This window comes from Anser brachyrhynchus, assembly GCF_964034855.1.
Source record: "Anser brachyrhynchus genome assembly, chromosome: 2".
Lineage (NCBI taxonomy): Eukaryota > Metazoa > Chordata > Aves > Anseriformes > Anatidae > Anser > Anser brachyrhynchus.
In genome coordinates, this window is record NC_137695.1 from 83060360 (window position 1) to 83073200 (window position 12841).

A 12841-nucleotide genomic window follows, 5' to 3' on the forward strand; every position below is an offset into this window, starting at 1 on the left:
CCAAAGTGTCTAGAGGTGGTTTAAACAAATACAGAAACAGCTTTTGTTTGTTTTTTACCTACCTCCACGTGCAAATGAAACCCTATAGCAGAGAAATTAATCACATGCACACACACTAAGTCTATACACAAATGGGAAAGGTATATAAAGTTTAGCTCATCTTCTGGACTGGATGAGAGATGACAACACTCCTTGCATTAATCCCTAAAACACAAATACACAGGTATTTGTAGCAAAGATTGACTGTCCAAATACTTCCCTGAATAACAGCTCCTCATACACTTCACTACCTGCACCCACTGATCAAGTATATCCCCTTGTTTCTCTCAAGATTTTGGGAGCCCTGGGGCTTAAACTTGTGGCAGCCCTTGTTTGTGTCCTTGCTTACATTCATTTCTCACTCCTCAGCCTGTCTTTTACATGGAGTCCTACCCTGACTGCCTCAGCAGCAGGGTTCTAATGCTTCTGACAATATCACGAAGTATATTACATGTAAAGAACATCCCATTATATTTTCAGGCACCTAATACCACCAGTCAGGTTTGCACAGGTACTGAAATCTTTGCAGGAAGCCAAGTGCCTTTGCTGTGCCATTCTGGAGGATCTGTTGTGCCCTGGCCTGAACAGGCCGTTGGATCTGGAGAGAGACAGCCACTTACCTCTCTTCTATTCATTATAAGATCAACAGTCCCACCTGAGAATGAGGACAGCTTATACTAAGTGACATCTGTACTCACAGGAAACAAAAGCCAGGCTCTGTAATCCTATTCCTCACTGGCACAGACAAGTATGTGATAGGTAAGGCAGTGCTGACTGCTTCCCCCACCACAGAAGTACTTCTTAGCCAGCTTCTCTGCTTACCATCAGCATAACTTCTGAGTTAAGTTTAGTGCAAAACCCCACTTTGCTCAAAGGTGTTAGCTTTCCCAAGTAACGGGGCTCTCACACTGGTGCCAGAAATAGTGCACTCTGGTTCACAAATGATTACAAGTTCCACAGCCACGAGGGGGACGCTTCCCTGCTACTGCAAACACCTACAAGCACGCTACTTCTCTTGGGTACGCCACCTGGGTAACTTCTCCCCTGCTTAGTGTATTTTCAGTCAAGAAAGAAGTATTTTAGAGAACTCAGTGGTACAAACCCTCCTACAGAACATGCTGTCATCTATTTCCTTGCCATGGAAAAAGCTTCCAGCAGCTCATGCTTGGCAGTACATCTTCCCTAAATATTCTCTGTCTCAGTGTAAATTGTCTCTCTCAATTTTCTGTCTCAACAGTAAATTGTGAGGTACAAAGGAGCAGTTTCATCACTGACACATAACAGCAGAAAAAAAAGTGCAAATAAGTCATGTATACCATGCAGTGACAAGCAAAAACAATCTGTATTGTTTCTTGACCTTGGACTTCAAGTTGCAAATGTGTTAACAGAAAAGGGAGAGTGCTAAATACACAAAACGAATGAAAAACCTTTCTGCTTCATCCCTTATAGGATGTGAACAGAGAACCCAAATCTTTATGGATGAAATAAACTTTTCCTTTGAGGCCTTCCAGATTCATTATGAAGATGTGGGAAATCTGTTCCCTGGTTTAATATTAAACCAAATTATAATCCTTTGGTCTTTAATTGGGAACTGGAAGAAAACTCCGCTGATCAGAATTTACTAGCTAATAAAGACTGTAATGAATTTCCACAGTTAGAGAGTTATGCATGTTTTATATAAAAGCAATCAGGACACTACAAAGCATTCAACACTTAGAGCAAAGGCAAATATTATTTTGTAAGGCATGAAATAAAGATACATCATTGCGAATTAAAATGAATTCTATGGCAATAAAACAATGTACTTTTCTTTTTTTTCCCAATACAGAGCCAAATTAAAACATAACCAAACCTACTTTCAAACTCCTTAAAGCAAGAGATCAGACAAATATGTCAAATATGTTTAATTTTTTTCAAAATAACTGATGGCAAAATAAAGTATTTACATCACGTCATACTGTGTAAACATGTAACGTCACTGTACAAAGAAATATACATGCAAAATAAAGCAAAAATTTAACTAAAACAATAAAGGAAAATAATACACAAACATAATGATATGAGGTTGGTACGAATACACATCCAGTTTTGAAGTCAGTTGTTTTAAAAAGTTTCTGTACAACTTTACAAAAAAAAAAAAGGAATAAATAGAATACAGTGGAAGCCGCAAAGCTCAAAACTAACCCAAGCTAGGTTATGGCTTAAGACCCATATATCTAACTATTGTGGGATGTCGGCTTGGTTTCTTTAAACATGGCATTTCACACAAACATAGATGACAACACACCCATATGAACTCAGTGATGCACAGAAAACCATCTCTGTCTTCTTAAATAGCTCACGTTAATATTACTTCAACCTTAAAAACAGTTACTAAGACAATTACATTACGTGTCAGACTCTCACCATCTGACCACTACTTTTTGAATGTATTCTTCACCAAAGAGCACAAAAGTCATTTGTTCATTTCACAGAAAGAAGTAAACAGTTTTGAAAATTCTTAAAAAGTAGCAAGTGTTGAGACTGATTTTGGGAAAGTCATACTTTGGCATTTTGAATATAATAATAAATTTTAAAAAGTGTCACCCTATTTCTTAACTGGTTTGAGATTTGGGATACGAAATCTCTCTCTCTCTCTTTTAAACAATCCTTAAAACTGACTAGTCTTGACTAAATTCTATGCTAACCCTCATCTTAAACTAATAATGACAGTGTGGTACAGCACACCCTCCCCTGCCCACCCAGAAACCCCAAACACACAAACAAAACCATAAAGCTCGCCGTACTAAGTATGTGCTTTTTCTATATATTTATTACAGTTACAACAGAGGTCCTCATAAATAGTTGCATAAAATGTTAAAGCCACAACATTGCACATGATATGAAATAAAACAAAATCCCAAATGAGTGCATTTACAGTATTTCATCCTGCTGTATACTGCTTGACAATCGGGTTGGCAAGCTGGGCACCAACCGGACGTCCTTTTCAAAAGGGACAGCGAACACTGACCCAAACTGAAGACCCGCACAGTGGTATACCACCATTTAGGAAGGAGGGGGGAAAAAAGGATAAGGAGGGAAAAAAATTACAGACCGAAGGCAGGTAACAGTCTATATACAAGTAAGGCCTACATTTTATCAGAGCAAAACGATTCATTCTATTTGTATGCAAAAACTTTGAGGTTGGATGCACTTAAAAGCAGAGTCTGATCTCAGTGCACTGCTACGTGAGATACATACAGGCGAGGCAACTGGAAAGCTCTAGGACCAAGTGAAAACCAGATGTTATAAATGGAAGCCTTATCAATGGGCAGCCATTTTGGTGAGTCTTCTCCAGGCGTGATTTCATTTTTGTTTAACACCAGTGCTTTGAACATAGGCATTTCTTCCTTGAATAAATCTTGAAAACGGTAGTTAAGTTCACTTGCAAAATTCAACTCTTGTTTATTAAAAAAACTATTTTTTTGCAGAAACCTGAATAAAATACTGTTACTGTATCACTCGTGACTGCTTTTGCAGAGTACAGTGCTATCGTCCTCCACCCCAGTGAAGTCTGCATTGCAAGTCCCACGCGCCACCTCGCGTGGTCCCCTTGGAATGCGTTTGCACACGAACATTCGCTAGCAGCTGGTTGGCTCGGGGTTTGCTTTCCTCAAAATTCAAGTCAACAGCTGATTGGCATGAGGAGTCTATCTCCAGTCTGATTGATTGGCAGGAGGAGTCTATCTCCAGTCTGATTGGCAGGTGAAAGAGAATGAGAGAGAACTTCAAGCAAGGTCAAACTCTTGGCAAGAGCCTGCTCTGTAAGAAGTTTTTAATGCTACGGATGGGTCGAACATCATTCTGGTGTTTTCGCCGCTCAATGAACGAAGTCAGTCTGGATATGTCAATGCTGTCAGCACTTTTGCTGTTCCCCAGCTGCAGCCATTGCTCCTGGAGGGCCAGTGCAGCCGAGGGACGCTTAGCTGGATCATCCTGAAGCAGGAAGCATACAAAATCTTTGGCCTTCTGGCTAACTCCTTTGAAGTAGTCATCTGGGAAACTAAAGTCTAAGCGGCAAATATTCAGGCAAGTTTCCTCTACACTTTCATCCAGGAAAGGAGAGACGCCACTAAGAAGGACATACGTGAGCACTCCAATGCTCCAAACATCTGAAGTGAGGGAAACAGGATTTCCAAGAATAATTTCAGGAGCTGCAAACTCTGGGTTTCCAAGTAACTGGTGGATATAATACGTGGTATTGAGCTGGACCGCGTCTCCAAAGTCAGCCAGTTTTATTGTTGGCTTAGAGGAACTCTGGTCCACCAAAATATTTTCAGGCTAGAAAACATAAAAGCAAAAGAAAAAAAAGTGTTTTTTCAAGTCAATCCAACACACATTTGGTGCTCCAAAATTACTGTTTCCTAGCCTGCGCTGTTAGCTCAAGAAAGTAACAAACAGCTACAAATGATGAGGATCACTGCTGTAGGCAGCTTTGCAAAGCTCCTCGGCAGTCCTACCAGTCCTTTCCCCAGACTGACTGGCAGGCACTCTCTTGCTAACTAAAGTGTGCCATTAATGTGCTTTAGCTGCTGGTATTTTAACTTTTGCAGGAAATATAGCTCTGCCAGATAAGACTGCAAGTGTTTGCAATAACAGCTCTGCAAAATTTCACAGAAAACTGTGTTTGGCAACTTAATCTTAAAGTACAGCAATTATAAATAGAGGGTGGATAAACAATTACTCTATTTGCTTTATGACAGAGAGAACAAAAACCTTGCATTTGAACTTCTGCTGCAAGTTTCACTGGGAAAAATAAAATAAATATATATTAAAAACGAAAACAAAACAACCGTGCTTGACAGCAATTATTTCCAGCACAAAGGAAATGGCCAGCAAGCTTTAAGAGGAAAGTATAGGGAATTCAAAGCTTCTGCTTTGATGGCTATGAGTGATCTAAAGCATCTGGGGATAGTGTTCCTTCCTGCCCCCCCCCCCCTCCCCCCATACAGCTGCCAGTTTCCTAGAAGGAAGTTTTTACGCCTGGAACGGTGCACACTGCTGGAAATTCCATTCACTCCTTACCTTTAGGTCCAAATGTGCTATTCTGCAGTTGTGAAGATACTGCACAGCTTCCAGAATCTCTCCCAGGTAGAGTCTGATCTTCCCCTCAGTGAGGTTTCCCCATCGCACGACGTAGTCTAGAAGGCGACCTTGGTCAGCCCTATTTGAAGGTTACATTTTAATGCAAGTATTAAAACATTTACATTCTAATACTGTATATAAGAACTAAAAGAAAAAAAAGCCCACACCATACAATCAGTTTTTAAAGTTATATTAAAAAAAACCTTCATAGCAAGTGTCCCCTAACAACCACAATTTCATGAAGTAATCATCACTGTTTCTGATGTCTGGCTTGAGTTGCTCTATAATACACTTTCCTGCCTGCCGGTGGCAATGTTCTATGTCATTTACAGCTGACCTGCATCTAAAATAAGGTGAACTAACATTGGACTGGGAGCAGAGGGTGAAAGCAAGGAAAGAAAGGAAGAAATACAGTGTGTTATCTAGACTGAAAGATCAGATGTGTCATGCCATTAGGCTATGGGAATTACTGTAGCCTTCAAAATCTAGAAGACCGAAGACTAGAATACGAAGGGAAGAGCTGACATCAAACTACCAGATCACAACATTCCTAATTCACTTCTGCAATTGCTCGACATAAAATCACTTCTGGAATTACAGACTAAGATAACCTACATATCAGTTTAATATGCCAACTTGTTTCCTCCCAAATTTATTATTAAACTTGACATTTTAGTTACAGTATTAGAGAACTGCAGTATTTTGCTTAGGTGTTGTCAAACTTCCCTGAAATCTTAACGTTTCTTATTCATAAACCACTATAAACACCCTGGAAAGTCAGCTGTATAGACTGCATTTTACACACATTTCTAATACTAGTATGTAGTTGGTGGAGGTCTCAAAGGTATCAAGAAGGCCAATGAGCTGGGGATGCTGGAGATTCTGCATGACTCCAAGTTCATGGGTAACCTGGTCTCGCTTCATCAACTTCTTATTCACAAACTTAGTGGCTACTGCTCGCTTGGTTCCCTTCTGGTCACACTTCTTAACGACAGAAAATCTGCCCCTGGAATACAATATTGAAAGGAAAGGATTAACCGAAACTTGCACTAAGGAAATGCTTATATCTTCAAAGATTCTGGGAGATACCAATCAATTTGAGATCTCTAATAAGATATCCTTGTAGAATAGTTTCTGTCCACAAACAAGATTTAAAAGTCCATGCATCTTCTACAAAATATGTCTGTATAAATAATTAGCTGCAGATAGAGATCTGTTTTATCACATTTGTAGAGAACTCAAGTCAGAGTGGTATCCAACTTTTTCGAAAGTCCATCCAATAAGCCAGAAAAAAGTATATTCTGCATGAGCTATTTCATATTTTGCTCTTTTTCAGATCTTTTGTGGCTTTAATTTTCATACCCTAAGTAAAGTTTTGGAGTGCTTCACTGTAGAAGCAGCTTCAGTAAGGCATACTAAAAAATGAAAAAAAAAAAAAAAAAAGAACTGTAGCTTTCCAAAATACTTGAACACTCATCCATGAATCTATGACACCTAAGCATGTTCTGCTTATGCAGTGCCATCTAGTGCAAGTAAGATTTTGGCTTCCCCATTTTTATTTAGCTCTGTATAATTCTGTCCTTTTAGGATCATACAAGTATTCTACAAAGACAATTCAATTTTTTGAACGAGACGTTCATATTTTGACATCAGCATACAGAACGCACCTGCCAAGCTCAGCCACTTCACTGTAGAGGGAATCAAAGTTGTCTTTCCAGATTACCATGATTCCATCACTTCCAGGACCTACAAAAGAAAAAACAAAAAGAGAAGAATAGTAAAGGCAACATTTAATACAGTCAGAGCCTCCTTAGAACTAAACAGTTGTAGTTATTGAATTGGGTAACAGGTGCTTTGAATGTAATCATAAAGAAAAGAGCAAAGAGACAGGCCTACCTAAAACTCGTAGACTGGCAGAAGATGAAACCGAACCCATATCGTTTGCAGCTATACACGTATAGATACCATCGTCTTCTGCAGTGACGCCAATGATTTTCAGTGAAGCCTCTCCTAAGTCACTGGGAAACACAATGGCATCCATGAACATTGTATTCAGTTTACAGACCTTAAACTATGAAAATTAGACAAAGTGATAGTGATAATTCTAATATTTCTTATTGTCCAGCCCCTGTACTCTATTGACAACTTTAACCCTGTTCCTGCCATTTCAGGAGTGTCTAGCAGAATCCAAGCATTTTGAGTGTACAAATTATCATGGAACATCCTGCAGACAATAGTGTGTTTTTTTTAATAAAAAAACCATCCTCACTGACACTGTCTCAGTGCATCCTAGGTTCCTCTGTGTTTGAAAAAGCAAATGCTTCCCCTGCTCCCTCTATTTCTTGCAAATTATTAGAAGCAGTATCAAGACAACCATCCATCATTACCCTTTCTGAAAGGTTAGTTTCCATCCCTGACTCCCTAGAGTCATACAGAAGCTGGTTTAATGTTTGTGCTTTCAGAGGATTCATCCCTTGTAAGAGTGGGCTCCACCTTCAGTACAAAAGGTACACCACACTGTGACTTCAGAGACCTCAGAATCTGGGAGTATGAGGGTGTGAGGAAACTCAGGAAGTCTTTTGAAGTTTTCCCTCAGCTCCAGAAGAGACAGCAATAATCTATATAAGACAGGAGAAAGATTCTACAAACTCTTCCTTAAGCTTTCTCGTTGCTCAACTGCCCTTTTTATTTGATGGTTTGTCTTCAAATGTCTGCCTTAATCTTCCTCTGTGCAATTCATGTCTAGTACTTTTTATACCATCTACCATAGACAGGAACAGTAAATAATTCTATTTGCATAAGTCTCTTACAAATGTGAACTCTTGGCAAATCTTGCCTATGCTTTTCACCTCTAGGCTCAAAACATTGTGCTGTTCTTTCACAACATGGCATATTTTCAAGATTTTCCATCATTCTTATTGTTTGCCTTTGGATCTACCCCAGTTACTCCAAGTCATTTGAGTAACTAAAACAAAAGCTGTTTGCCTCTGTCTTTATTCTGCCATTTAATTTCAGGGGAAAACAATATAAATTTTAGGAACACAGGAAGATGACTCTCCTCCCCCAGCTCAAAGAACATTTCATTACTAGTATCTCCAAAAATCTGTCAGCCACAACCAGTATGATTAACTGGTTATAATTCTGCAACAATAACAGATCACTGTGAGATAATTCCAGTGAATCTAGCTCTTACTCTTGTCTCACAATGGTCCTGGATACAATAGCACAGCTGCCACAATGTCCCTGTCTCTCCACAACAAAAGTTATACCAGGTGAAAAGGAAAAAGCAGCTACAGTCGGATATAAAGAACAACATAACATGCTATCAAGTTTGCATATGCATTGGGCTATATCATACAGCCTCTAATATAGCTATTAATGAGGAAAGGTTTCACAGAAAACCCTTCATTCTGAAGTGAGAACATAATTCATAAACAACATTTCTTCACACTGAAGTGACTCTCTAAATAACACTTTCAGTAAATGAATGAAAAAATAAATGAAAAAAACTTTTCTAACAGGTAGTTTCACGTTCCAAAATGCAGTAATATCTGTTATTATTCAGCTGTTTGAATTACCAGTTAAGTCTGCTCAGTTCTATCACAGCAAAGCTAAAACCAAAGACATTTGTTTCCATGCTTTGACAATGAAGACAGTAGCACTGCAATGTTAATACGAACCAGAGGCTTTTCTTTGCAAAATACTGTCATGATCATTCCAAAAGCAGTCATTTGCCCCTAAAATGATGTATGCTACTAATGAAAAGATAGGATTGGCAATGGGACATGTCACAGAACTGGAATGCCACAGCATGCTGCTCTAGTTCAAGCACTGTGTCAGTGTGACAGAACCATGGTGTCTTATGCGGTAGCTAATGAGAAATAACAGCTGAATTTTCTCGTTTTTAAAATCAACTGAATATGACATTGGGGTACCCCCAGCCATACTCAGATGAATTAAACAACATTTCCAGAAAATCCAAACAGTGAGGTATTCCTGTCTGAGGACAATCCCATCTTTATGTCTCAAAACCAAAAGCTATCCTTCGCCAAGGCTATGAAATACAATAGCTTCAGCAGTTCCTGTTCCTTCATTGGAGTTTTGCTCTTCCTGGATGCAGGAAAAAGTGATCCAGGATCCAGATTAGAAGTGCACCACCTTCCTCCAGGTGAAGAGAAGTCTGCTTTTTATCACAAATCACCTCAGTGATCCTGTTAACAGCACTGTCCAACAGAAACTGCTATGCTGGCACTACTGAGGGGAAACTAACTATGACCCAGGGATGGGAAATTAATTAGCTAACTTTAACACAAGTACAAGGGTTAGCTAAATATTAATGAGTCCTGTAGGATTAAAGTAGGCTTCTGACACTGGGGTTTTATCCCTCAAGATTTACCAGGTTTGAATCCTCTCGCCACTAACTCCTGGAAATTTATGTGACAGCGGCAAGTTGAGTACTGAATTGCTATCAGTGGAATCTTTCTATGTGGAATCAGAGTATCATCATGAGTTAAGTTTTGTTTATTTTTTTAGATGCTCAATGCTAGGAGGAAAAAGAGGATATAATTAAGGACAATAACCCAAACACATCAAAACAAATAAGCCACTGAGGTAATTTACAATAATTTTCCTTTTTAAGACAAAGAGATATACCACACAAATTACTGTACCTGTACGAAATGCTGTGATGACCGTCATTGCTCAGTGTGTTATGATCAGGACCTTTCCAAGTAACTGAAGCCTTGGGGCGACCACAGACTTTACACCTAAGCACGATGGTCTCTCCTGTCTCACATGTTACCTCACTCAATGGTATTATAAACTCTGGGGGAACTGGAAGAAGAATTTTAATGGCATTAGGTCAAGTGAAGTTCATCAATTTGCTTTTCTATTAGACAACGTATGTTGTACTTACAATTTCCAGGGTTTATCTATCCCTCTACCCTTGGACCATGTCCACGTTTAGGGCACTTGCTGGGGCTCTGTAGAGCTAATACTTTTTCTCTGCATGAACTTGGACATGACACTACTGAAATGCTATGGATAACCCTGAAATTTACCGCAGTGAACCAAACACTCTGGGTCAAGTCAGCTAAATAAACACAGAAGTAAAAAAAAAAAAAATATTTAAGGATATCTTTATATCCAGCTATGTTTGCAGAAGGGAACACAAAACACCTTCTCTACTGAGGCAGTGTAGTGTTTTCCCTTTTTGCTTACAGGTGAAACTCAAGAAGTTTGGCTCTTACTCCAGAGTGCCACTATTTTTCTCCTGATCAGCCTCTACACTGTAGAGACCCTGCACATTCCCTAGGATACAAGGCGAAAAATGAAGCAGCAGAGGTCTCCAACTCTTGACCTTCTTATTTTGCAAATTCAACAGTGCCCAACTTCCATACAGTCTCAGTGGAGATGCATTAGTACAAGTATTTCAGAGCAACATATCATATGATCCTTGTGTTTTACATTGTTTTGGACATGTAAACAAAAACATCTTCCTTTCATCTTAAAAAAAAAAAAGACATTTCACTAACTGCCTCTCTTGTCCAAAATGAGGCTACATATATTTTACAGAAAACACTAATTCCTGATGTAATTCATGTTAAGCAAGTTCAAACAAGATAAATCATGCTTTAATCAAGTTACATTTACTGTGACTTTTAAAGATTAAAACAACTTACCATCATAAATGTAATTGGGGTTGAGAAGCTGGAAAGGAGAAATCAAAGAATTAGTGTCCTCGTAAGTGTATAATAAAGTAAAGAATTATACAAAATAAAGCACAGTGATGGGCAGAAGTTAGTTGTACCCACAAAGGTCCAATAAACATTTGAATATCAGATTTTTTGTACCACTCTACTTTTTCTGCAGTATCCATATTCAGTATCATGCCTGTAGGTTCAAAAATCTTATCATCTTGTTTTGAAATTTAATAAACGCTGTCCATTAGAACCACTGCTGTTTCCACGTGAAATTCTATCAGAATTCTATCAGAAGCTAGAACTAGAAGCAACTTTTAAAGGAATTCCAACACAACTCCTTTTGAAAACTACTACATCTTTGTAACATTTACCTTTACAGAAACCTTGTTGGCAAGTCCTTCTCTGGATTTGCGGTAACCATTTTCTAGCTTGCCTTCCCTTTTGCCGTCTTTATCTTTTTTCTCAGATTTCTTCCTTAAACGGAGTGCTGTGTGCCAAGATGTTGACTTCCTGAGTGTGGAACAGTAAGCTTTTATAAATTTTCTTTTAAAACTCTCAATTATGTGTTATAATCTCTAGCTTGAGATGACACTGGAAAAGCATTCCAGAACGTTATTTCATTGTATTAAAGCATACTGAAATGAAATACATTAAGTATTCCATACGAGATGCTATCTTTGGTTAAAACTGTAAGCAAGCTATTAAGATTAGTCTGTAGTTCAGTATTTCTTGAAGTCTTTGCTGCAATCGTAAACTTTCCATATGAAAATACAAATTGTCAATCAAACTGAACAGCACAAAATCCATCTCAAATACAGCCTATAAAAGCTTTACATAAAACTGCTAAGAATGCGGTTATGATATTAGATCCACCACAGCAGAGTTCAGAGAGATCTTTTTAGCACCACTAGTCATTTCAAATAGGTTTGTGGCTCAAGGTGGAAATCTAGGAACTCTGAAATCTCATTTCACTTGGTGCAAACATTATAATGGTTGTTCTAAACAAAGATGTCTAACCTGGCAACTCATCCTATTGAATAAGCTAGTAACTGTTGTTTCTCTTCAGTGAGGTATTATTAATCTTCTTTTCCCAGAAAATTGCACTACTACAGCTTTTTGATAAAGAATACATGCTTCTAGGTTCTTTCTTACCACTTTTTTTTTTTTTTTTTATAATTTTGCTAAGAAACCTCACATATACTCAATCTGTTTGATGTTCATTTATTTCTCAGAGATAACTTTAACTTTCGGTTTAAATGTCCAAATTGTCTGAATTGGAAGGTTTTTTTCCTCCTCCCCCTTCTACACACACCCAGGCACTCACTTGATGGTTCCATCAGGGTTGTCAATGATGACTGCACTGGTATGCCCCAAGACATAGCCGGGAATCCAGCCCTCGGCTGCGGGGCACTGATCAGTGGCGGCTCTGAACACCAAAAACATGTTCTGTTGGTTGCTGGCTAGAATCTGCACGACCTCTCCTTGGTAGACATTTATCTCATCCTCCTTCACTGCCGTGTAATCGTGTGTCACCAGCATGGTGGAGATATTGCTACTGCTGCTACTTTCACTCTGCAAGTGTCAACCAGAAGCACAAAGAAGAGGCAAAAAAAAAAAAAAAAAAAAAGAATCAAGTTTAAAGTTTATAAAGGAGAAAGGCTGCTCTTGGCCTGCTACATTTCAACCATGACCTGCATAATACACATAGATTAAGCTGTAGTCAAAGAAAAGAAATCAGATTTCTCTTATAGAGCTGCTTGTATCTATTTATCTTGTGTAAATTAGTTTGATCTTTGAATACCATTACGTATAGCAGGTGCAGAAATTTATTCCTTTTATTTTTAGTAAAGATCACTTAATTTTACTTCTTCCATTTTTTAAAGGATCTCAATTAGTCTTCCTTTCAAGCTCTGACACTAAACCTCACGTCTTTATCAGGTGACAAAGCCACATTACATCACATATGACAATTTTTC

General features: G+C 38.5%; 1 protein-coding gene across 1 annotated transcript in view; it reads right to left on the bottom strand.

The window, feature by feature from the left end:
* Positions 1-1928: 1928 nt before the first annotated feature.
* The window catches only part of TRIO (trio Rho guanine nucleotide exchange factor), a 256422-nt gene continuing 245509 nt past the window's right edge, over positions 1929-12841 (bottom strand). Inside the window, exons 49-57 of the mRNA XM_080579300.1 lie at positions 12190-12437; positions 11237-11375; positions 10845-10872; positions 9834-9996; positions 7060-7181; positions 6831-6909; positions 5969-6169; positions 5104-5242; positions 1929-4359 (exon numbers count right to left, since the gene is read on the bottom strand). Of these exons, the coding sequence (XP_080435426.1) occupies positions 3817-4359; positions 5104-5242; positions 5969-6169; positions 6831-6909; positions 7060-7181; positions 9834-9996; positions 10845-10872; positions 11237-11375; positions 12190-12437 (1662 nt within the window). The 3' untranslated portion in view covers positions 1929-3816. The remainder of the gene's footprint in view (positions 4360-5103; positions 5243-5968; positions 6170-6830; positions 6910-7059; positions 7182-9833; positions 9997-10844; positions 10873-11236; positions 11376-12189; positions 12438-12841) is intronic.